Here is a 26,857-nt window from a genome sequence, read left to right as displayed (position 1 = left end):
TAAATTATGTTATTTATTTTTTTGTTTTTTTGCAATGATGAATACTTTTTTTGTTTAATTTTTTGTGTTCAGCTGTAAAATGGCCCTTTTTGTTCCAATAAATACTATTTTTTTCTTTAAAAACAATGAAATTGTGTACATATATATCACACAAGCACTACTGCATCATTAGTTTAATATGTTTTTATTCCAATTGTCTTTTGTAGACTTATTAAAAAAAAAACATTGAATGATGAATACTTTTTTTGACCGCTGTACATTAAATACAGTATAAACTTGAATATGCCTATAAATTTGGTTTATTTCTTTTAATCCTTTCGCATTTTTCATCTTCATTTTTTTTAGGGTGGCAATAATGCTGGTCACACTGTAGTAGCAAATGGCACAGAATTCGACTTTCATCTTTTGCCCAGTGGCATTGTCAATGAGAAATGTATTTCAGTCATTGGTAAGTTTGATCTCCAGTTAAATTATACAGCAAGTGAGAAAATCTAAGAGAAATAAAACTGTGCCTCTCGCCAAATGTCCTAGGTGGACTATCTAAATGTAACTGCCTTGCTTAGAAACTTGAAGCCCGTCACACAGCTAAGGTTTGCCATAGCTCGCCACCTCTAATATGTTTTACCCAATGCCCCTTATTCCGGTTGGCATTGGCGTAGTCGAATGTCGAAATATTGATACTATACACCACCACTGTGGTAAAGGGTATTATCAATCTCATGGCAGCCGGTTGCACGTACCGGATTGACCCGATGAAGTCCTTTATCGGCAAGGGCTGCCACCTCAGTGTGCAATACACTGCTACAACAACAACAACAACAGGGTATTATAACTTTGTGCATTTGTTTGCAACGCTTAGAAGGAGATGAGCTAGACCTATTGATATGTATACCGATCGGCTTAGAATCACTTCCTGATTTGAATTAGCTATGTCCGTCTGTCTGTCCATGTATGCTTGTGAACAAGTTACAGGTCGCATTTATGGTCCGATTGTCATGAAATTTTGCACAAGTTTCTTTTTTGGCCCAAGGACGAACGCTATAGATTTTGAATGAAATCGGCTAAGATTTAGATATAGCCCCCATATATAGCTTTCATCCGATATGGCCTTTAAGGCTGTAGAAGCCCCTATTTTGGTCCGATCTTTACAAAATTTGGCATGGGATGTTTTATTCAATGTCTTCATATGTGTGCAAAATTTTATAAAAATCGGTTCAAATATAGATATAGCTCCCATATATATCTTTCATCCGATATGGAATTTTATGGCTATAGCAGCCACAATTTTGGTCCGATCTTTACAAAATTTCGTTCGGGGTGTTGTACTCAACGTCTTCATATGTGTGCGAAGTTTCCTAAAAACCGGTTCAGATACAGATATAGCTCCCATATATATCTTTCATCCGATATGGAATTTTATGGCTATAGCAGCCACAATTTTGGTCCGATCTTTAGAAAATTTGGCATGGGGTGTTTTATTCATCGTCCTCTTATGTGTGCGAAATTTCATAAATATCGGTTCAGATATAGATATAGCTCCCATGTACATTTTTCATCCGATTTGGACTTTAAAGGCTGTAGTGGGCACAATTTTGGCTCGTTTTCTATAGAATTTAGCGTGAGTTGTTTTATTTAAAGTCCCAATGCGAGTGCAAAATTTCATATAAATCGGTCTAGATTGAGACATAGCTCCCATGTATATCTTATGTCCGATATGGTCTTTTAAGGCTGTAGAAGCCACTATTTTAGTCCGATCTTAACAATATGTACTACGAGGTGTTTTATTTGACGTCTTAATACGTGTGCAAAATTTCATAAAAATCGGTTCAGATTTAGATATAGCTCCCATATATATCTTTCATCCGATATGGCCTTTTAAGGCTGTAGAAGCCTAGTTTGGGTCCGATCTTTACAAAATTTGGCATGTGGTGTTTTATTCAATGGCCAAAATTTCATAAAAATTGGTTCAGAATTAGATATACCTCCCATATATATATTTCGTCCGATATGGCCTTTTAAGGCTGTACAAGCCACAATTTTGGTCCGATCTGGCTAAAATTTTGCACATAGTGTTCAGTTATGGCTTCCAATAACTGTGCCAAGTACGGTCAAAATCGGTCTATAACCTGGTATAGCTCCCTAAACCGATCTCCGGATTTGATTTTTGAGCGCCTGGAAGCCTCAATTTTCATCCGATATGGCTGAAATTTCCTACATGGTGTTCTCTTATGACTTCCATGAACTGTGTCATGTACGGTCAAAATCGTCCTAAAACCTAATATAGCTCCCATGTAAACCGATCTCCCGATTTGACTTCTTGAGCCACTGGAAGCCTCAATTTTCATCCGATTTGACTGAAATTTTTCACATAGTATTCTTTTGTGACAACAACGTGGCCAAGTACTGTCCAAATCGGTGTATTACCTGACATAGCTCCCATAAAAACCGAACTCCCGATTTGACTTCTTGAGCCCCTGGAAGCCGAAACTTCCATCCGATTTGGTTGAAATTTTGTACATGGTGTTGTGTTATGACTGTTATGACTGTGCCAACTATGGTTCAAATCGCTCAAGAACATGATATAGCTCCCATATAAACCGATCTCCCGATTTGACTTCTTGAGCCCTTACAAGCCGCGATTTTGCATATAGTGTTCTGTTATGACTCTCAACAACTGCAGCAAGTACGTTCCAATTCGGTCTATAATTAGATATAACTCCGGCTGAACTTAGCACGCTTTTACTTCTTTTTTTATTTACCACAATATTTTTCTATTATCAAGCTGTCGAAGGTGAATAAGTTACAGAATACGATGAAATGTGAAATTCGTCTTCGACTACGACTGCTGTAGATTTTCGCCTTCGACAACGGAAATAAGGATGAATATGCTTGACAAGCTCCTTGGATCGCCATATATTTCTTGTGCCAAGAGGGTTTCCATGCGACCTGTCAAATGAAACAGTTGTTTTGTCATTAGTTGTGGATATATGGAGTACTTTAATTCTGTTTTTGTTGTAGCCATATGTCTATATGTGGAGGTGGCGATCCTCGTCTAGCTCCTACAGGTGAGTAAGCTTTTTCCGGTCCAAAGGAGCGATCGCCGAGGGAACAGGGTGGTTATTTAAAGGCGCCAATAATTCGCCTTTACATATCGAGCATCATAGGCACTCAGTATGAAATTTTCTCTAAAGACAAAATTTCCATGAAATTTTCTCTAAAGACAAAATTTCCATGAAATTTTCTCTAAAGACAAAATTTCCATGAAATTTTCTCTAAAGACAAAATTTCCATGAAATTTTCTCTAAAGACAAAATTTCCATGAAATTTTCTCTAAAGACAAAATTTCCATGAAATTTTCTCTAAAGACAAAATTTCCATGAAATTTTCTCTAAAGACAAAATTTCCATGAAATTTTCTCTAAAGACAAAATTTCCATGAAAATTTCCCTAAAGACAAAATTTCCATGAAATTTTCTCTAAAGACAAAATTTCCATGAAATTTTCTCTAAAGACAAAATTTCCATGAAATTTTCTCTAAAGAAAAAATTTCCATGAAATTTTCCCTAAAGACAAAATTTCCATGAAATTTTCTCTAAAGACAAAATTTCCATGAAATTTTCTCTAAAGACAAAATTTCCATGAAATTTTCTCTAAAGACAAAATTTCCATGAAATTTTCTCTAAAGACAAAATTTCCATGAAATTTTCTCTAAAGACAAAATTTCCATGAAATTTTCTCCAAAGACAAAATTTCCATGAAATTTTCTCTAAAGACAAAATTTCCATGAAATTTTCTCTAAAGACAAAATTTCCATGAAATTTTCTTTCTCTAAAGACAAAATTTCAATGAAATTTTCTCTAAAGACAAAATTTCCATGAAATTTTCTCTAAAGACAAAATTTCCATGAAATTTTCTCTAAAGACAAAATTTCCATGAAATTTTCTCTAAAGACAAAATTTCCATGAAATTTTCTCTAAAGACAAAATTTCCATGAAATTTTCTCTAAAGACAAAATTTCCATGAAATTTTCTCCAAAGACAAAATTTCCATGAAATTTTCTCTAAAGACAAAATTTCCATGAAATTTTCTTTCTCTAAAGACAAAATTTCCATGAAATTTTCTCTAAAGACAAAATTTCTATGAAATTTTCTCTAAAGACAAAATTTCCATGAAATTTTCTCTAAAGACAAAATTTCCATGAAATTTTCTCTAAAGACAAAATTTCCATGAAATTTTCTCTAAAGACAAAATTTCCATGAAATTTTCTCCAAAGACAAAATTTCCATGAAATTTTCTCTAAAGACAAAATTTCCATAAAATTTTCTCTAAAGACAAAATTTCCATAAAATTTTCTCTAAAGACAAAATTTCAATGAAATTTTCTCAAAAGACATAATTTCAATGAAATTTTCTCTAAAGACAAAATTTCCATGAAATTTTCTCTAAAGACAAGAGGCGCATTACTTCCTAATGCGTCTCTTTGTGATCCAGGAAGTTTTATGGCTTCTTTCTCGAGATGTTTAAGCTCTTACCAGCCAACTTTTTCACATAGTCATCTTTTTCACAGAAATTACAATTTATTAAATCAGCATTGTACTAAAATGATAAGGCCTCTAGTGGTGTTGACTATGTAAACATAAACAAAAATTACATGCCATAAACAAACGTGGCGTTTCTTTTACCAGAGTTCTTGATACAAAAAATAAAAACAAAATCGTTTAACTCACATTATGACTAATCATACAAGAAACGAGTGCCCGTTGAATAGAGTATTTATTTATTCATAATATAGGCGATATACTTAATTTGCTTCCCTCATTTTATAAATTTTAATTAGCGTACATACACAGGGTTGTTAAATCGATTAGTGCGCGCCCATATTTTCTTCTTTGCTTCCTTCTAGCATGCTGCATATTCATATTAAGTAAAGGAAAAGTTTTGTGAGTTTCTGATTGCTGTTGGCTTGTGGTATGGGTTGAGAGCAATTTGTTATCATCGCTTTTGTCAACGAAAATGTCACAAGACTGATTTATTTGGTAATCAGCCAAGGCCGGCTGACGTTTAGACTTTGGGCTGCATTACGGGCGTTTTTTCTGCTCGTTTTCTGTTTACGCTAGTTTTGTGTGTATTGTGATAAGCCTAAAGTAATTTGGATTTAAGTAGTTAATAACTGAAATAATATGAAGCCAGAACGCTATGCCCAGAATCGTGACACAATATTGCGTTATTTCGTTATTTGTTCTCTAACTGGTACGAAACTTGTCACAACAATTTGATGTAATTTATTTTAATCTATACATAATTATCATAGTGGTTATGGGGCATGTTATTTGTTTATAGATGAGCAAGCATCAATTTGAAAAGCAAAACATCCAAAGCGCTTTTCTTGCTAGGCACAAAAATTTATTCTGTTGCTGGTGCGATGGATTGGATTAGGGCAATTATTCTAAGCATATATCTTATCACGAATTAGAAAAGTTGTTCATATTTGTCATTGGCATGTAATAATGCCACTATTAGTTTTTATTATTTTTTTATTTAGAACATATTTCAAGGATATTTTATCTCTAAAGTAAATTTGGTGGAAATTTTGTCTTTAGAGAAAATTTCATGGAAATTTTGTCTTTAGAGAAAATTTCATGGAAATTTTGTCTTTAGAGAAAATTTCATGGAAATTTTGTCTTTAGAGAAAATTTCATGAAAATTTTGTCTTTAAAGAAAATTTCATGAAAATTTTGTCTTAAGAGAAAATTTCATAGAAATTTTCATGGAAATTTTGTCTTTAGAGAAAATTTCATGGAAATTTTGTCTTTAGAGAAAATTTCATGGAAATTTTGTCTTTAGAGAAATTTTCATGGAAATTTTGTCTTTAGAGAAAATTTCATGGAAATTTTGTCTTTAGAGAAAATTTCATGGAAATTTTGTCTTTAGAGAAAATTTCATGGAAATTTTGTCTTTAGAGAAAATTTCATGGAAATTTTGTCTTTAGAGAAAATTTCATGGAAATTTTGTCTTAAGAGAAAATTTCATGGAAGTTTTGTCTTTAGAGAAAATTTCATGGAAATTTTGTCTTTAGAGAAAATTTCATGGAAATTTTGTCTTTAGAGAAAATTTCATGGAAATTTTGTCTTTAGAGAAAATTTCATGGAAATTTTGTCTTTAGAGAAAATTTCATGGAAATTTTGTCTTTAGAGAAAATTTCATGGAAATTTTGTCTTTAGAGAAAATTTCATGGAAATTTTGTCTTTAGAGAAAATTTCATGGAAATTTTGTCTTTAGAGAAAATTTCATGGAAATTTTGTCTTTAGAGAAAATTTCATGGAAATTTTGTCTTTAGAGAAAATTTCAATGAAATTTTGTCTTTAGAGAAAATTTCCTTGAAATTTTGTCTTTAGAGGAAATTTCCTTGAAATTTTGTCTTTAGAGAAAATTTCATGGAAATTTTGTCTTTAGAGAAAATTTCATGGAAATTTTGTCTTTAGAGAAAATTTCATGGAAATTTTGTCTTTAGAGAAAATTTCATGGAAATTTTGTCTTTAGAGAAAATTTCATGGAAATTTTGTCTTTAGAGAAAATTTCATGGAAATTTTGTCTTTAGAGAAAATTTCATGGGTTATATCGGACTAAGGTCTTAGACCCAAAAATGCCACATTTATTATCCGATTTTGCTGAAATTTGTGACAGTGAGTTGTGTAAGCCCCTTCGACATCCTCGCCCAGATCGGTCCAGATTTAGATAAAGCTGCCATATAGACCTATCTCTCGGTTTACGGCCCTGGGCCCATTAAAGACACATTTATTGTCCCATGTCGCCGAAATTTTAGATAGTGAGTTGTGTTAGGCCCTTCGAGGTCCTTCTTCAATTCGGCTCCGATCGGTCCAGATTTGGATATAGCTGTCATATAGACCAGACCGATATCTCGATTTAAGATCTTGGGCCCATAGAGAATACAAAAACATATATTAACCTTCTAAAATCGCTCTATTCTATTTCAAATTATTCCCCAAGCATTGGTTCCCCATGCGTTTGAACCAATTGTCCAAGCACTTTTGCCACCTCTTATTGAGGTGTCTCCGAAACAGGCATTCTAAGCGCATCAACCGCTTCTTCAGGTGTGAAAAAACGTTGACCTCTCATTTTATTTTTTGCGTACGGGAGTATAAAGAAGTCTTTCGGTGTCAAGTCAGGACTATACGGCGAATGACTCATCAAATTGATGTTTTGAGTGCTCAAAAATGCAGTTGTTTCGTATTTTTGGAGCATTTCTTTCGACCAATCGACACGAGCCTTTTTTTCACGATTGACAAATTGTGTGGGATCCAACGCGAACAAATTTTTTTTAATGGTCAAATGTTCATGCAATATTGAACGTATCCTGGTCCAACAAATGCCTAAGGTTGTCTCAATCACACGATAGGTCATCTTGATCGTCACGATGACGATCTTGCAATATGTTTTGGAATATATTTTGGAAGACCTTCATGAAATTCGCCATGAAATTCTTTTGAAATTTTTGAATCTTTTTAGTTACTGTAAACAACACAAATAGCGCTCGTATGTCAAAACGTTCTGAGTACGTTTAACCTTAAAAATGTCAAGCTTTAGGATAGAACTGTCAGTTGGCAGATTACAACACAAGGGTTGTCCAATCGCGAAATATGTAAAGCAACCCTCGTAGCTGCCATATAGACCGATCTTTCGATGTAAAGTCTTGGCCCCATAAAAAACGCATTTGTAATCCGATTTCGCTGAAATTTGACACAGTATATATGAAATTTGACAACATATTTAGATATAGTAACCAATAAGACCAATAGATTGTTCTAAAAAATTGAAAAATGACTTGTACTTATTAGACCAAATCGGACCATATTTCGATATAGCTGCTATGGGGGAATACATTGTGCATTTTTCACCGGATTATGGCGAAAGATTGTTTACCTATATACCCGAGGTGGTGGGTTCGGCCCGGCCGAACTTAACGACTTTTCACTTATTTGATGTTTGTCCCAAACGGGACAATATGAGTGCGATTTAAACAAAGGGTGCGTAAAAAATTTCGCTCAAATAGGTGCACTCATTTCAATGATCTGGAGTTTTCATCTTTAAGTCTCTTTTGCCTGTTAGGGCGAAGATCATTAAAATTTTACAATTTTTCGTTTGTTTCTCTTTTGAGATGAGCTCAATGATCGGAGATATTTTTCTGCAATGGAAAAGGTAAACCAAAGTCACCACACACACCAACCACTATGGTTCGCGTTTCGTCATTTGGTTAGAATAGCTCATCGGCCATATTCGTTGTGTGGGCTTCATACACACCAACCACTATGGAAAGCGTTTCGTAATTTGGTTTAAATAACTCATTGGCCATATTCGGTGTGAAGGCTTGAAGGGCCGTACGTTGTACTTATATCGCATTCATTGCGAAAACGCCTCTATGATATAAATAGCATATTAACCACGCTTGACAACCCTCTCTTCTAGCTGTTTCTTTCCCAATGCAAGTGTTTTTGCGTAATGGCAGATTTTTTGTCTACTCAATTACACTACTCCCATGGCATACACATGATTCTGTGCATCGTTTGGAAGTTGTATTGATGGCCTCGAATGCCAGATAACGGCAACGGCTCTCGCTTGTTGCTCAATGTGCCCATGTTCGAATCCCTGCCGGGCTCTGCCGAATTTTCATCTTCAAGTCTTTTATTTTTTGCCTGTTAGGGCGATGATCGTTTTAAATTCTTCTTTTTCGTGACGAGCTCAATGATCGGAGATTTTTTTCTGCAATCTGCAATGGAAAAGGAAAGCTAGATATCACCACACACACAAACCACTATGGGACGCGTTTTGGTTAGAATAACTCATTGGCCATAATAGGTGTGAAGGCTTCAAGGGCCGTACATTGCACAGTGGGAGAAAGAGAAAATTTTAAGGAAAACAAAAAGAATGGAGATATCTTAATAATTCTTTTAGAATATTGCAGATAAAGGAGTCGTTAAAAATCTAAAAATAAACTCTGACCGAATTTTTATACGAAAAACCCTAAAATACCTCTTTCGGGTATTTTTTTTAGTAAATTTACTGTGGAGGCTACAAATATTGTTAGGTGGAACATTTTTTTTTTCGTGGGTTTAGGGACATATGGAGTAAAAAAAACCATGTGCCCAATTGGGGGATCTGGGCTTTGACATTTTTGAACTCGAAAGGTTTTTCCAATATTTTAATACAAAAATTGCCTATTTTGAGGTACATATAGCACCCGTTTAAGCTGACATACCTTGTTCAAATTTCACTTAAAAAGCATCTACAATATGTTCTCTTCACAAGCAAAAAAAAAAAAGATAAAAGTTTTTTCAATCAAGACTAATCAATGAAAATACGTTTTTTGGACCAAAAAATTGCACTCTTTTCACATTTTTTACTTTCAAACTGTACAACTTTTAACTGTATAGTCAGATGTGGACAATTGTTACGGCAAAGTCGTCGTAAATTTTGTCACGATTCGAAATCATGCATAAAAATGAAAACAAATGCATTCGCCTTGGAAAATACGAAGACAATCTCGGCCAATATTTCAACAAATAAAAATTAAAGCCCGTATATCCCCTAAACCAGTGGGGATATTGTACACCTCAAATGGACTTTTTTCTAGAGATTTTTGAGCTTTATTCGGCCAAAAAGTAATTTTAAAAGTCGGACTACAAATCAAGATTTGGCACCCTGAACAATTTTTCGAAATGCCGAGGTGACCAACTTTAGGGGCCTGCCAAGAGGCGCCCGGACCACGATCTCGATAGCACCTCAGCTCTTACTATTTCAAATTTCAAAGAGACATCTTTACATGTTCTCACGCTGCATATTTTTTACTAGTTTTTTCAATTTTCTCCCACTGTGCGTTGGTATGTTGTATAAGTGATATATCGTATTTCTTGCGAAAACATCTCCATGATATAAATAGCACATTACCCACTCTTGGCAACCCTGTCTTCTAGCTGTTCCTTTCTCAATGCATGTGTTTTTGAACATTCCATGCTGCCCGATTCAAGTTTTTAAGCTCAATGATAGGGGGCCTATTTTTTAAAGCAAAGGCCGATTGGCGTGCCGCTGTGCCATACCTCTTTGGGGAGAAATTTTCACATGGCATAGCACCTCAGTGTTAGAAGTTTGACCTTGTTCCTTAGTGGAATTTTCACGGGCAATTCCACAGTATCACAAAAGTTGATTAAAATTTGTATAAAATCATAAAATTTTGCCAAAATTTTACTTAAAATTTCAAAAATTTAACAGCACTTTCAATTGAAAACCATCTGAGAATTTTTCGAAAGGTGGCGCCATTGAACAGTATTTATGTACGGTAAACTCAAAAATTCTCCCACAGCATTGACAACAAACCCTTTCCTGTCGAGTTTCATATTGCATATGGCATACAATTTCCTGGTATGTAAACATTGTAGCTTAAAAATTCTCTGACAGCATTGCTTGTCTCCTTTGGGGTTTCATATTGCTTATAGTATACAATTTCCTGGTGTGTAAACATTTTTTCTGGTGAAATACCCTTTAAAGCTTCTTATTGACCGCGAGTTTATGGCAGCGGTAAAAAATAACTATGAAGTGTAATCCAAATATTTCTGAAATCGCACTATCATGGTTACCCAAGAACTTTAAGTAAAGTATAAAAGTGCTCGAATTGGCAATTAGTTTTATATTCCATGTCTGCTGCGCAGAGGCTAATGAACTAAGAGTCTAACTTGAGCATATTGAAACGTGAGCACATGACAAATGTTCTTATCGCAGTTGTCATTTGTTTAGTATCAAGTAAACAAACTTATATTTTCTTAAGATAGATATATGCCATTGCGAGTATAGAAGAAATGATAGCTTGAGGATCAATCAAAATTAAAATGTAAAACAAGTAAAAGCGCGTTAAGTTTGGGCGGGGCCAAATCAAAACCTCTAGAGCAATGAAAAATATTTGAACAAGTAAAAAAGCATTAGATTAGATGCCCACCACCTCGGGTATATATGAAAACCTCCTTTCGGCACAATCCAGTGAAAATTGCATAACTTATGCACCCAAATTCGACTCGGATATTGAGTGGTCTAATAAATATAAGTCACTGTTGAATTTGGTATTTCAAATTTCAAGAAAATCGTGTAATAAATATGGGTTTTATGAGCTTCAGACCCTTAGTCGTCACATCGGTCTATATGACAGCTATATCTAAATACAGTCCGATCTTTACCATATTTGGGTCGGATAGTGGGTGGCCTAAAACTACTTACTGTTTTAAATTTCAGCGAAATCGGATAAAAAATAAAGCTTTTATTCGCTTCAGACCCTTTATCGGGATATCACTCTGTATGGCAGTTATATCTTAATATAGTCCGATCCGAACCATATTTGGGACGGATGTCGGGAGAACTAAGACTACCCACTGTTTCAAATTTCAGCGAAATCGGGTAATAAATAAAGCTTTTATGGGCTTCAGACCCTTTATCTGGAGATTGGTCTATATGACAGCTATATCTAAATATAGCCCGATTTGAAGCATATTTGGGTCCTATGTTAGGAGACGTTAAACTACTTACTATTTCAAATTTCAGCGTAATCGGTTAAAAAATAAAGCTTTTATGGGCTTCAGACTCTTAATCGGGAGATCGGTCTATATGGTAGCTATATCTAAATAAAGTCCGATATGGACCATATTTGGGTACTATATTAGCAGGCGTAAAACTACTCACTGTTTCAAATTTCAGCGAAATCGGTTAAAAAATAAAGCTTTTATTGGCTTTAGACCCTTAATCGGGAGATCGGTCTATATGGTAGCTATATCTAAATACAGTCCGATTTAAACCATATTTGGGTCCTATGTTAGGAGGCGTAAAACTACTCACTGTTTCAAATTTCAGCGAAATCGGATAAAAAATAAAGCTTTTATGGGCTTCAGACACTTAATCGGGAGATCGGTCTATATGGTAGCTATATCTAAATAAAGTCCGATTTGATCCATATCGGACTAATACCTTTCATTAGAGCCCTACATTGACATGGTCTGTAAAAATATGCCCGATTTAGGGGTGTTTTGGGGAATAGTGTGGTCCCCCAAAGACTTAGCATCATGCCCTGCTCTCAAATATCATTATTTGAACCCCATATTGCCATTGGCCTCAAAATTGGATATCAAATTCGTTTTCCTATCTCAAATACATTTCATTTAAATCCCTTATTGCAAAAGTCAGCAAATATGTTTGGTTTGGGGTATACGCCCTAAAAGCTATCAATATTGAGGGCTCAAATAAGAGCTATTTTAGAGCAGAAAATGAATCTGATATATATTTTCGGGGCCAAGTCACTGAGTGGGCGCCCCATCCCCGAAAACAAACCGGTCACGTTCGGCGACTATGGAAATAAGGGGCTCAAATGATAGGAATTTGAGAGTAGACCACGAATCTGATATATCCATTCGGGACCAACTGCCTAGGGGACGTCCCACCCCCATAACAACCCCCAAATAGGACATATTTGCCTACCATGACAATTTGGGTCCTAAAGAGACCTTTCATTTGAGCCCCTTATTTCCGTAGTCGTCGAACATGACCGGTTTGTTTTCGGGGATGGGGCGCCCTCTAGGACGCATTTGCCTACCACGACAATTTGGGTCTTAAAGAGACCTTTCATTTGAGCCCCATATTTCCGTAGTCACCAAACACTATCGGTTTGTTTTCGGGGTTGGGGCGCCCACTCAGTGACTTGGCCCTGAAAATATATATCAGATTCGTGTTCTACCTTAAAATAGCAATGGTTGACAAATAAGTCCTATTTGGGTGGTGTAATGGGGGTTGGGTGTCCCCATAAACACTTTTTCCCAAAGACCTTTCATTTAAGCCCCATATTGCCATGCTCGGTAAATAAGTCCTGTTTGGGTGGTGTTATGGGGGTGGGGTGGACCCTCAGATACTTGGCCCCACATTTGGATATTACATTCGTATTCTACTCGCAAACACCTTCCATTTGAGTCTCATATTGTCATGGTCAATAAATATGTCCGATTCGGGCGTGTTTTGGGGGGTTGGGTGGTCCCCCACACACTTGATCGACAATTGAATATCAGATACGTTTTCTTCTCGCAAATACCTTTCATTTGAGTTCCATATTGCCGTGATTGGTCTATATATACATTTGGTAGGTTTTGGGGGTGGGCCGTCCCTCCTAGGTACCCCATCCTGAATTTGTAACCAAATTTTTGTTTTTAAGTTACTATAAGAGAGCACACAAACTTTCGCTTAAATCGCACCACCTATCTCCGAGATCTGGCGCTTCTGAAAATTAGGATAAGGGGGAGGGTCCGCTCCCCCTTCAGATATCAAAAACCACATTTTAAACGATAAGAATTGCTTATAACTTACCGCCAAACGGCATCACCAAGCTTAATAGAAGAGTGCCGTAAGCTTGAGGAGCCCCAGGTACTTAAGGGCGGTCTTCTTTGCCACACTCCCAAATGACAAGTGCAAGGCTCGAGAATGATATTCAACAACTCTCTCGCGGCACTGTTTCTTGCTCCAAAGTTGAACAACGCAACCGATCCTTGTACTTCCAATCATCCAGAGCGGGCACAGTTGTCTAAAGCCCGCCGCTTAGCTAAACACCAAAGCTGATGATTTAGTCCCGACACGTCCCCTGAAAACATCCAATTTTTCCTGCTAGTGAAAAGTTCCAGCTCAGACTATCTGCGGTTTACTCCTAGTCCGTTGGATCTCGCCCATCAGACAGCTTCCTCACCGCCCTCAGAACGAGGTCCGTAATAGTAGAAAGGGCACGGCCAACCAAAGACCGGCAACGACCTTCACTATCTCCATCTGGAAAAGCCTCAGAACCCTATTAACAACCAGAAGACACTTTCTTCAATTTGCCCCTGATCGGATCAGATTTGGATATAGCTGCCATATAGACCGATCCCTCGATTTACGGTTTTGGGGCCATAAAAGGTGCATTTATTGTCCGATGTCGCCAAAATTTGGGACAGTGAGTTGTATTAGGCCCTTCGACATCCTTCTTCAATTTCACTCAGATCAGACCAGATTTGGATATAGCTGCCATATAGACCGATATCTCGATTTAAAGTCTTCATGGAAATTGGTTCAACCATTTTTGAGTCTATAAGGAATACCACCAACAAACAAACATACAAACAAACGAACAAACGAACAAACGAACAAAAAAACCGACAAACAAACAAAAATTGATTTTTATACCGTCCACCATAGGACGGGGGTATACTACAATAATTTCGTCATTCGGTTTGTAACACCTCAAAGTATGCGTCTGAGACCCCATAAAGTACATATATTCTTGATCGTCATGTCATTTTAAGTCGATCTAGCCATGTCCGTCCGTCCGTCCGCCTGTCTGTCGAAAGCACGCTAACTTTCAAAGGAGTAAAGCTAGCCGATTGAAATTCTGCACAAATACTTTTTATTAGTGTAGGTCGGTTGGTATTGTAAATGGGCCAAATCGGTCCATGTTTTGATATAGCTGCCATATAAACCGATCTGAGGTCTTGACTTCTTGAGCCTCTAGAGGACGCAATTCAGGTCCGATTTGACTGCAATTTTGCATGTGGTGTTTTGGTATCGCTTCCAACAACTTCGCTAAGTATGTTTCAAATCGGTCCATGTTTTGATATAGCTGCCATATAAACCGATCTTGGGTCTTGACTTCTTGAGCCTCTACAGGGTGCTATTCTTATCCGATTTGGTTGAAATTTTGTACAACTGTTTCTCTTGTGACCTTTAACAAACGTGTCTTATATGGTCTGAATTGATTAATAGCTTGATACAGCTCCCATATAAACCTATCTCCCGGTTTTGCTTCTGAGCCCCTACAAGGCGCAATTATGCAATCCGAATGAACTGAAATATTACACAATGACTTCTACAATGTTCAGCATTCATTTATGGTTCGAATCGGACTATAACTTGATATAGCTCCAATAGCATAACAGTTCTTAATCAATATTCTTTGTTTGCTTAAAAAGAGATACCGCGCATAGAACTCGACAATTGCGATCCATGGTGGAGGGTATATAAGATTTGGCCCGGCCGAACTTAGCGCGCTCTTACTTGTTATATATAAGAAGATAAGAACCGATTTTTAGTTTTCGGTCCTTTGCAAGCGCAATAATTAAACGATCTCTAAAGATTTTGAGCTACAGATATATACTGGATAATACGATCTATATATTTGGCAGAATACTTTGAAGTTGTAAGGTACCCAAGTTTCAATTTAATACCTTTATTATACCCTCCACCATAGCATAGGGGTGTACCAACTTCGTCATTTCGTTTGTAATACATCGAAGTATTGATCTGAACCCAACAAGTATATGTATGTCGAATAATTTAATTATTTTTGAAAAAAATAATCATCAAAATTTTACTTTTATTCGTTCGTTACAATTTTATTATCTTTAAAATTTTTGTCAAAATTTTTTTCACAGATTTTTTTTTTAAATTTCTCAGTGTTAAAATTTAAATTTGTTATAAAATTTTTGGTTAAAATTCAAATTTTAATTTTTTGCGATTTTGCAATCTGCATCATTATAATCAATTTTAAAAGCTGATTTAACTCTTACCCCTATTACCCCCCCACTAAATTATAATGAGGAAACATATAACAATTTCTTTTCTTGTTTTTTTGTTTTTTTTTAAGCAAATTAAGCGATTGATGTGATAATGGATAGAGCACCACAACCCGATTTGTATCATTAGTTGACTTGACACTTGAACAAGTGCATCAGGCTGGGAGAATATTGGCGTCAAAGTCAACATTGATGTCATGAGGATTGTTGGTATCATTACCATCATCATCATCGTCATTGATTCATTGGTTTCCTATTAAACCATCCATTAAATTTGTTTTGTTGATACCATCTCAAGAAAGAACAAGAATTTGCTGATGCCTTTCAAAAACAACCATGAAATGATTGCTACTCGATGATGATGATAGACTTTTGTTTTCAGATTTTTCATTTTAGTGTTGAACAAAAAAAAAAACAGAAAAATACGAAAAAAAAACAAAAATTAAGCGAAAGCCTTTCGCTTTCCCCTTGACATTCACCAATAGTGGGAAATATAAATAAACATATTGCCAACATACATACATCCATACATACTCAATTATATAGACCTATACATATATACATGTATACATCTAAACAAATGAAAACAACCCAAAATCACCGGACAATGTTTCATTTGTTTTCCTTGAGATTTTCCTCTCGTTTTTGTTGTTTTCACTTTTTCTTCTCTCAATATTGTTTTTGTTATGTTCTTTGGTAACGTAGATCTTATTTTTGTATTTATTTATTTAGTTTCGCTTTTCTATACACACACATACATGCAGATGTGTATCTTCATGCATGCATGCATACACACGTAGCACCACTGTACGTACGTATAATGGCAATAGCAAACATTTTGTAAATCACATGACTTTGACTACTCTACGCTCGGTGACTAACACAACAGAACCGAACAAAAGAACAATCGGCCAAACCACCAACTAACCAAGCAACCAACAAACCATTCAGCCAATCGACCCACCGACCAACCGACTGACCGAGCATTAAGAACAATTCATTGAACGTGCTAAAAGTTGTGCACATCAACATTATCATCATCAACAGAAAGGCAGCAGCAGCAGCATCATCATCTACATCCTCCTCTCGCTCTGTAGGAGAATCTCCCTGGCAGATATTTATTTGGCTGGCTATCCGTTTGTCGGTGGGTCGAATTCATGATGATGAGGATGAAGATGATGATCACAAATAAATAGACAGATAGATAAGGGAACTGAATGATGACTGTTTGTTGGGTTATGTTATTACATTCAATGTTCTATGAATGTGTAGTGGTCTAGTCTATAGTTTCGATTTTTTTGTTAGATGACGCCAAAATTTGATTGAAAAATCATTGTTAGTGGCATTACAGCTGAAAGCGTTCTATAGTTTAAAAAATAACATTTTTATCTCTTACGATTTAGAACAATTTTTATACCCTCCACCATAGGATGGGGGTATACTAATTTCGTCATTCTGTTTGTAACACCTCGAAATGTGCGTCTAAGATACCAAAAAGTACTGGGTTGCCCAAAAAGTAATTGCGGATTTTTTAAAAGAAAGTAAATGCATTTTTAATAAATCTTAGAATGAACTTTAATCAAATATACTTTTTTTCTAAAGCAAGCTAAAAGTAACAGCTAATAACTGACAGAAGAAAGAATGCAATTACAGAGTCACAAGCTGTGAAAAAATTTGTCAACGCCGACTATATGAAAAATCCATAAATGCGGATTTTTGGGCAACCCAACATATAAATTCTTGTTGTTGTTGTCGCAATGTGTTTTCCACTGAGGCGGCAGCCCTTGCCGATGAAGAACTCCATCGGGTCAATCCGGTACGTACAACCGGCTGCCATGGGATAGAGTATATTAATTCTTGATCCTGATGACATTTTAAGTCGATCTAGCCTTGTCCGTCCGTCTGTCTGTCGAAAGCACGCTAATTTTCGAAGGAGTAAAGCTAGGCGCTTGAAAATTTGCACAAATACTTGTTAGTAGTGTAGGTCAGTTGGGATTATAAAATGGGTCAAATCGGTCCATTTTTTGATATAGCTGCCATATAAACCGATCTTGTGTCTTGATTTCTTGAACCTCTAGGGGGCGCTATACTCGCCCGATTTGACTGAAATTTTGCACGTAGTATTTTGATATCACTTCCAACAACTGTGATAAGTATGATTCAAATCGGTTCATAATCTAGTATAGCTGTCATATAAACCGATCTTGGATCTTGACTTCTTGAGCCAATAGAGCACGCAATTCTCATCCGATTTGACTGAAGTTTTTGCATGAGGTATCTTGTTATGACTTCCAATAACTGTGCTAAGTATGGCATGAAACGGTGCATAACATGATATAGCTGCCATATAAACCGTTCTGGGATCTTGACTTCTTGAGCCTCTAGAGGGCGCAATTCTCATCCCATATAAACCGATCTCCCGATTTTGATTTGAATGAACTGCCATATTACACAATGACTTCTACAATGTTCAGCATTCATTTATGGTCCGAATCGGGCTATAACTTGATATATAGCTCCAATAGCATAACAGTTCTTATTCAATATTCTTTGTTTGCCTAAAAAGAGATAGGCATAGAACTCGACAAATGCGATCCATGGTGAGAGGTATATAAAATTCGGCTGGCCGAATTTAGAAAGGTCTTACTTGTTTTTTTTTTTAAATTAAAAGAATTTCGATCGAATTTTTATTTAAAAAAAGATTATGATATTTTAAAAATTGTCTAGGGTCTAGGCGAGACAGTACTTGGAGTATTCGATAAAAAAAACAGATTATTAGTAAAATTTAAGAAACAATCTACGTTGATGGATTGTGTTCTTTGTATCATATTTCATCATATTTACATTCTAAGTCGATTTAGCCATGTCTGTCTGTGGAAATCCAGACAGCGGTCGAACGCGTAAAACTAGCCCCATATAAATAGATCTCCTCATTTGACTTCTAGAGCCTCAATTATTGTCCGTTTTGGTTGAAGTTTGGCAAGTCATGCTTTGTTATGGTATCAACAATCGTGCCAAATATGATCCGAATCAGATTATAATCTGATATAGCTCCCATATAAACCGATCTGCCGATTTAACTTCTTGAGTCCTTACTAGCCGCAATTTTTGTCCGATTAGGCTGACATTTTGCATGCGATGTTTTGTTACGACTTCCAACAACTGTGCCAAATACGGCCTCTCTCATCTCTCGATCATCCTTGTTCGGTTCCTAGAATTGTGATTTTCTCTGGTTTGACAGAAGTTTGGTATATAGAATAAAAAAATGCCCCTCAACTAAATTTATTTGGTTCAAACTTTTTAGCAGAATCCATGGTGGTGAATTCCCAAGATTCGTCCCGGCCGAACTTAGCACGCTTTTGCTTGTTTTTTTTTTTTCGTACATCCCCTTCATAATAAAGCAGCAGTAATTTTCTGCAAGCAACAGACTTTTCAGCAGTAAGGCTGCTGCTTTGAATTGCAGTGTCTGTCTGGAGTACACACAAAAAAATTAGTCGGCTTATATCAACAAACACTGTCTGCTGATATTAAATTAATATAGCTGCCAATCTCCCAATTTGACTCTCTGAGCCTCTAGAGGTCGCAATTATTACTCGATTTGCCTGCAATTTATGAAGTGGCGTTTTTCTATGACTTCTTACAGCCATGACAAGTACGGTCCATATCCGGCAATAACTCGATATAGCTCATATAAAGGGTGATTTTTTAAGAGCTATAGGGAAAATTAAAAAAAAAACACATGAAATTCAGAAAAATGCATGAAATCTTTATTTGAACCGATAGTGCGGTCCATATAATTTAATATTTGAAGATTATTTCAAGCAAATGTTGACCGTGATTGCGCCTCAAATGGTTCATCCGCTTAGTCCAATTTTGGCATACTATTTCCAACATTTCGACCGGTATCACACGAATAAATGCTTCAATATTGTCTTCCAACGCGTCAATTGAAACGGGCTTGTTTGTATAGACATGAGCTTAAACAAAGCCCCACAAAAAATAGTCTTAAGGCGTTAAATGGCACGATCTAGGCGGCCAAATGACCGGTCCCGAACGTGAACTGAATCGTACTCTCCTCTCAATAAATCCATTGTTACGCGTGCTGTGTTGCATGTGGCACCGTCTTGTTGAAACCACATGTCATGCAAGTACAGCTTTTGCATTTTGGGCAAAAAAAAGTTTGATATCATTTCACGGTAGCGCTCACTATTCACTGTTACGTTACGATTCGCATCATCTTTGAAGAAGTATGGTCCAATGATGCCGCCAGCCCATAAACCGCACCAAACTGTGACTTTTTCTGAATGCATTGGTAGCTCTTGCAATGCTTCTGGCTGATCTTTACTCCAAAATCGATAATTCTGCTTATTTACGTACCCATTGAGCCAAAAATCAGGCGGGCGGACCCTCCACCTTACCCTAAAAGTACTTGCCAAAAATATCGAGACAGTATGGGATTCAAATGTAAGGTATTAAAGAGTAGAGTACGAATTTCATAATAAAAGTTGGGTCCAAGTTCCTGGGGGCCGCCCCACGATCATGACAATATGGGACTCAAATGAAAGATATTCGGGAGTAGATTACGAATATGGTCAGGAAGTAGGAATAGGCTTTATAATTTATTGATAACGGAAGGGGGCGGACCCTCCACCGTTACCCGAAAAATACCACGCAAAATCAAAAGTGGACCGTTAAGGACAATATGGGTATCAAATGAAAAGTATGCGGGAGTAGATAACGAATCTGGCATACAAATTCATGTCGAAGTATAGGGGGTCACCCCACTGTCACAAAAACGCCCAAAATAGGCACATTAGCCAATCACGGATATATGGGACTCGGGTTTTTTGTTCCGTATAGACTGAAAAACGGCAGAACCGATTTTCTCTAAATTTTCATTTTGGTCTGCATGGAAACATAGGCTATAAAATTTTTCGGTATCGGAAGGGGGACGGACCCTCCCCCTTATGCCAAAAACACAACCCAAAATCAAAAGTGGAGCGACCGGGACAATATAGGTATCAAATGAAAGGTATTGGAGAGTAGAATACGAATATGGTATTAACATTTGAGTCAAAGTACCCATCGGGTCGCGCAAAACCCAAAACTCCCCCGAACAGACATATTGGGCGTTCATTTTAAAGTGGGGCTCAAATGGAAGGTATTCAAAAATGATAATTGGCTGAACCGATTTTCTTAAAATTTTCATAGATTGTGTACGTTTTTCTGGAAGAAAACATAGGCTGTATAATTTTTAGATATCGGGTGGAGGCGGATCCTCCCCCTTACCCCAAAAACGCCACCCATATCCGAAAGTGGTCCGATGGGCACAATAAGGGTATCAAATGAAAGGTATGGGAGACCAGAAAACGCATATGGTATTAAAATTTGGGTCCAAGTAACCATATAACATACACCGTCATTAAGTATGCTCTCATATTTGTTTACAAGTGGTGGATGTCGTCTATGTGGCGTATGAAGTTTACTGAATAGATAAAGTTAAGACATGGTAAAAAGTTTGAATATAAAGTTGAACATTATGCTTTTAAGAGATCAAAACTATTTACCGACCAAACCAACCTTAACTAGTTTACTCATATGTTGTTCTTCTCTTTTTGGTAATTTATTGCAGGCAACGGTGTGGTTATTCATTTGCCATCATTATTTGAGGAATTGAGCAAAAATGAAGCTAAGGGTCTACAGAAAATTGAGCATCGCTTAATCATTTCGGATCGTGCCCATTTGGTATTCGATTTCCATCAGGCTGTCGATGGCATGCAAGAAGCCGAAAAGGGTGGCAAATCATTGGGCACCACCAAGAAAGGCATTGGTCCAGCCTACTCCAGCAAGGCTACCCGCAATGGCATTCGTGTGGGTGAATTATTGGGTGATTTTAATCTGTTTAGCGAAAAGTAAGTTCCTTTGGCAGAGTGTCCATGCTTTCAGCAATTATTGAGTATGTCTTCTTTTATTGCACTTACAGATTCAAGACTATTGTTGCCACCCATGTGCGCTTGTTTCCCTCCATCAATGTCGATGTTGAGGCTGAATTAAAGCGCTATAAGGAGTATGCGGAGAAAATTCGTCCTTATGTCAAGGACACGATTTGCTTTTTGCACACCGCTTTGCGTCAAGGCAAAACCATACTCGTTGAGGGAGCCAATGCAGCAATGTTGGATATTGATTTTGGCACCTATCCCTATGTGACAAGCAGTAATTGCAGTATTGGTGGTGTGTTGACAGGTCTGGGTTTGCCTCCCCAAACTATTGGTGAAGTTATTGGTGTTGTAAAGGCCTACACAACACGTGTTGGTGATGGACCCTTCCCCACCGAACAATTGAATGTAAGAAAAGTTTTTTTCGCTTTAAAACCTTCATCAAATAATCACTGATGTTGTTTGTTTTTGTGGTTTTAGGAAATTGGTGAACTGCTTCAAACCCGAGGCTTTGAAGTCGGTGTTACCACCAAGAGAAAACGACGCTGTGGTTGGTTGGATATACCACTACTGAGATATACCTCATTAGTCAATGGCTATACCTGCATCTGCCTTACAAAACTTGATATTTTAGATACCTTAGATGAAATCAAAGTTGCAGTAGCGTAAGTAACCCACATTTTATGAAGGGGGGAGCAAGGAAAAAGATTAGTAATTTTTGCCTCATTTCAGGTACAAACGGCCCAACGGTGGGAAATTGGATCATTTCCCCGGCACCATTGCTGAATTGGCCGGCATTGATGTGGAATACGCTGTCTTGCCCGGCTGGAAGACGTGTACGGAGAATATTCGAGACTTCAAACAACTACCAGAAAACGCACAAAACTACGTACGCTTCATTGAAAAGGAACTAAGTGTGCCCATACGATGGGTCGGTGTTGGCAAAGGCCGTGAATCTATTATTAATGTACATTAGCACTTAAAAATCTAGTTTAAAAAGAAAAAAAAAACAAAAACAATTATTTTAACCATATATAACCACAACTACAACACCACTATACACCTACCCCACCACGCCCACTGTTCTATATGATTATTAAACTTTTTTTTGTTATGCAAAGGGTTACACTGTGCAAAATTTGCTGTCCCAACAACATTGACTTTTTGATGTCCTTTTCGAAAATTGACTTTTTGTTAATGGTAATGTTTTTACATTCTTTGTCTTCTTCAGCCTCCCTATTTGTACAACATTTTTTGTGTAAGCTTAAATATACTTAACTAAAACTATTAAAAACAAAGACAACAAATAAACAGGACAACACACAAACAAACACTCACATGTAATAATACCAAATTTCATTAAATGTACTTAAAAAACAAAAAAACTATGTGGCTATGCAATAAAATTAACTAAAATAATATGTAGATGAAATTAAACATTTATATGCAGAGACGAAAGGAGGGGTATAATCAGTACAATTGCCACTCAAGAAAGTTATAATCCTACCAAACCCGACCAAAACCTTCTAAATGTTCTACAGGCCAAAAATGCCGTATATGTTTCTATACACACCACTGAAGGAGCAGGCAATTTTACTAATCCAATTGAAACACATCAAATGATACATTTTCAACCATACAAAATATACTTAGTCTAGATCGTCTCGACTAGATCGTCTCGGGAAAACCACCGATGAAATTTTTTTTCTCTTATGGTCTCGCCAGGATTCGAACCCATGCGTTCAGCGTAATAGGCGGACATGCTAACCTCTACGCTACGGTGGAAATGAGAACCTAAAATGGAAATGTGGAAATGAGAACCTAAAATGGAACTCCTTCTAACTGCTAGTGCGGGACACACACACAGAAGGTGTTCTCTAGTCTCTTCTTCCTCGATGTCCCTACAGCTTCTGCAAAATTCGTTGCTGGCAACCTTCAGTCTGTCAGCATGTTTTCCGATTAGACAGTGACCTGTTATGACGGACACAATGACTGAGACGTCTGTTCTAGCCAAAGACAGCAAAGCAGTAGACCTCTTCAAGTCTAGATGAGGCCCTTTTTGTGACCATCTATCATTCGTTGCCCTTTGGGTCTGGTCTTGAAAACTTAGCTTACATGTCGCTAGATACATATCACAGATTCCAGTTTCCCTGGAGTGTGTAAGGTAGTTACTGGTCTCGCAAGCTCGTCTGCTTTAGAATTCCCTGGGATATCTCTGTGTCCGGGCAGCCAGAACAGGTGAATTTTGAACTGTTCAGCCATCTCGTTGGAAGATCTGCGACAGTCGAGGGCGTCTTTTGTGTTCATAAATACATTCTACAGGGATTTAATGGCTACCTGGCTGTCTGAGATGATATTTATGCCAATCGTCATAATGACATTATATCTTAGCCATTCCACCTCTTCCTTAATTGCAAGGATCTCTGCTTTATACACACTGCAGTGGTCGGGTAACCTCTTCGATATGACCAGTTCTAGATCTTCAGTTTGGAACTGTCTAGTTTGGAACCATCCGTATAGAAATCTATCTAACTACCGTTGCCAGGGATATCGTAGTTCCAATCGGTTCTTTCAGGAATAGTGGTACAGTATTTTTTTATCAAAAAGCATCGCAGGTGGAGTGTAACCCACACTGGCTGGAACATCGGATATTGTATCAAGTCCGTATCAAGTCAAGAAAGCTCCCTTAACCTCACGCCAGTGGTCGCTGCAATTTGGGTAGCCACAATGTCCAGAGGCATAAGATGTGTGCGGTTATGATGCATAAAAAAGCCATCCACCAAACCACAACACCATATAGCATAATAGGTCTGACAACTGTAGTATATACGCAATGCATGACACGCGGTCTTAACCCCCTAATTTTGCCAATGGCTCTCTTGCAGGTGTATAGGGCGAGAGTGGCCTTTCTTGACTTTTCCAAAATGTTGGTTTGAAGTTCAGTTTCCTGTCCAGCAAAACGCCCAGGTATTTTGCGCTTTCTGTAAATGGAACATTTTTCGTACCCAAGGAGACAGGTTCCACTGTAGGCAACTTGTATCTCCTGCTGAAAGGAACTACTTCTGTCTTGCACGGATTTATATCTAGAACATTTTCGGTAGCCCACTTCGACCACTTTTACACATTTTTCTTCCAGAGATAATAATATATTGTTAATGGCTATATTCCAAAGTAGAGGAGACAGTACACCTCCTTGAGGACTTCCTCTGCTGACCCCTCTTTTTAGATCCACAGATCCCAAGCCTGCCGTAATGCATCTTTTAGTAAGTTGTTAATAAATTTTCTTACGGTAGAGTTGATGCCTAGAAACTCCAACTCCTTCGTGATTGACGTCGGTATTGCATTACTGAAAGGACCTTCAATGTCAAGAAATGCTACCATTGCATATTCCTTGACAGCGAGAGAACCCTCTATGTGGCGTGAAGGGATGTTTCAGTGGATTTGCATTCGCTATATGCATGCTGCTGCCATAAGATATGTTTCTATCGACCTCTCAAGAGTCTTCAGCATAAAGAATGACAGACTAATAGGACGAAAATCGTTCGCCTTTGTGTGGTTGGGTTTTCCTGCTTTCGGTATGAAAATGACCTTCGTGTCCCTCCATCCCACAGGTATATATGACATTCTGATACAAGCAGGGTATATCTCCCTAAGCCAGAACCAGTCTATCAGAAACAGCTTGTAATTCAACCGGTGATACATCATAGGGACCTGGCGATCTATAGGAGTCGAAACTTCTTATCGCCCAAAGGATTTGCGTCTCAGACACAATTTCCCTAATAACCTCCGACGAATGCATATCAGTGACAACCTCTTCTGGCGCCAGGTTGTCCATTGGAGAATTTCCCGGGAAATGTGTATCAACGAGTAGATCTAGTGTTTCATCACTAGACATTATACATACATTCTGACTCTGACTTCTAAATATACCACACCGTAATAGGTCTCGAGAATAGAATCTTCCTTAGTCTAGAGGCCTCAGATGTGTCCTCGGAGCTGCAAAATTCTACCCAGGATTTGACTTCCAATAACAGTGCCAAATCAGTCTATAATCTGATATAGCTCCCATATAAACCGATCTCTCGATTTGACTTCTTGAGACCTTACAAGCCGAAATTTTTGTCCGATTTGGCTAAAATTTTGCACATGGTGTTGTGTTATGATTTCCAACAACTGTGTCAAGTACGGTCCAAATCGGTCTATAACCTGATATAGCTCCCATTTAAACCGATCTCCCGATTTTACTTCTTGAGCCCTTACAAGTCGCAATTTTTGTCCGATTTGGCTAAACCGATCTCTCGAGTTGACTTCTTGAGCCCTTACAAGCCGCAATTTTTGTCCGATTTCAAACAACTGTGCCAAATACGGTACAAATCGGTCTTTAACCTGATATGGCTCCCATATAAACCGATTTCCCGATTTTACTTCTTGAGCCCTTACAAGCCGCAATTTTTGTCCAATTTGGCTAAAATTTTGCACATAGTATTGTGTTATGACTTCCAACAACTGTGTCAAGTACGGTCCAAATCGGTCTATAACCTGATATAGCTCCCATATAAACCGATCTCTCGATTTGACTTCTTGAGCCTTACATGCCGCAATTTTTTGTCCAATTTGGCTAAAATTTTGCACATAGTATTGTGTTGTGACTTTTAACAACTGTGTGAAGTACGGTCCAACTCGGTCTATAACCTGATATAGCTCCCATATAAACCGGTCTCTAGATTATCCTTATCCGGTACTTAGAAGCTTTAATTTTTGCTGGTTTGACAGAAGTTTGGTACGTACATAGAATAAAATTATGCCGTTCAACTAAATTTATTTTGTATACATTTTTAGCAGAATCCATGGTGGTGGGTTCCCAAGATTCGGCCCAGGCGAACTTAGCACGCTTTTACTTGTTTGGAACTTAACTCGTTTGCCAGACTCTGATAAATCTCCAGCTCTATGAATGCTGCTTATTGGGATCCCCCGTCTTTCATCTAGCACGTTGACGTCATTCCTAGCCCAGTAGAAATTGAGACAGCTGCAACTGACGAAACGTTGTTGAGCCAGAAGTACTCTGATTTGCCGAGGGAGGTTAACCTCTTCAAGTGCTATGGTTGGCGGTTGGATTGCAAGAACGGCATTCACTTCACCGCTTCCGCCACCCACCAGATACTAGAGGCTTTTTTTTTTTGTAGAAGTAAATCCCTCGCTCTATATTATATACATACAACTGACCGCTCTGGGCGATATACGATGATTTGTGTTTTTTTTTTTTTTGCTGAATGTCAAAGAGAAGACCA

General features: G+C 37.4%; 1 protein-coding gene across 1 annotated transcript in view; it reads left to right on the top strand.

Annotated features, from left to right (window-relative positions):
- LOC106082979 (adenylosuccinate synthetase) overlaps window positions 1-22,954 on the top strand; it is a 36,585-nt gene extending 13,631 nt beyond the window's left edge. The window contains exons 2-6 of the mRNA XM_013245752.2: window positions 346-448; window positions 21,266-21,545; window positions 21,617-21,977; window positions 22,050-22,234; window positions 22,302-22,954. Coding sequence (XP_013101206.2) covers window positions 346-448; window positions 21,266-21,545; window positions 21,617-21,977; window positions 22,050-22,234; window positions 22,302-22,545 — 1,173 coding nt within the window. The 3' untranslated portion in view covers window positions 22,546-22,954. The remainder of the gene's footprint in view (window positions 1-345; window positions 449-21,265; window positions 21,546-21,616; window positions 21,978-22,049; window positions 22,235-22,301) is intronic.
- Window positions 22,955-26,857: the final 3,903 nt, after the last annotated feature.

This window comes from Stomoxys calcitrans, chromosome 2, assembly GCF_963082655.1.
Source record: "Stomoxys calcitrans chromosome 2, idStoCalc2.1, whole genome shotgun sequence".
NCBI lineage: Eukaryota > Metazoa > Arthropoda > Insecta > Diptera > Muscidae > Stomoxys > Stomoxys calcitrans.
The sequence above is the reverse complement of the archived record's forward strand: the minus strand, read 5'-3'. Positions and strand labels throughout refer to the sequence as shown.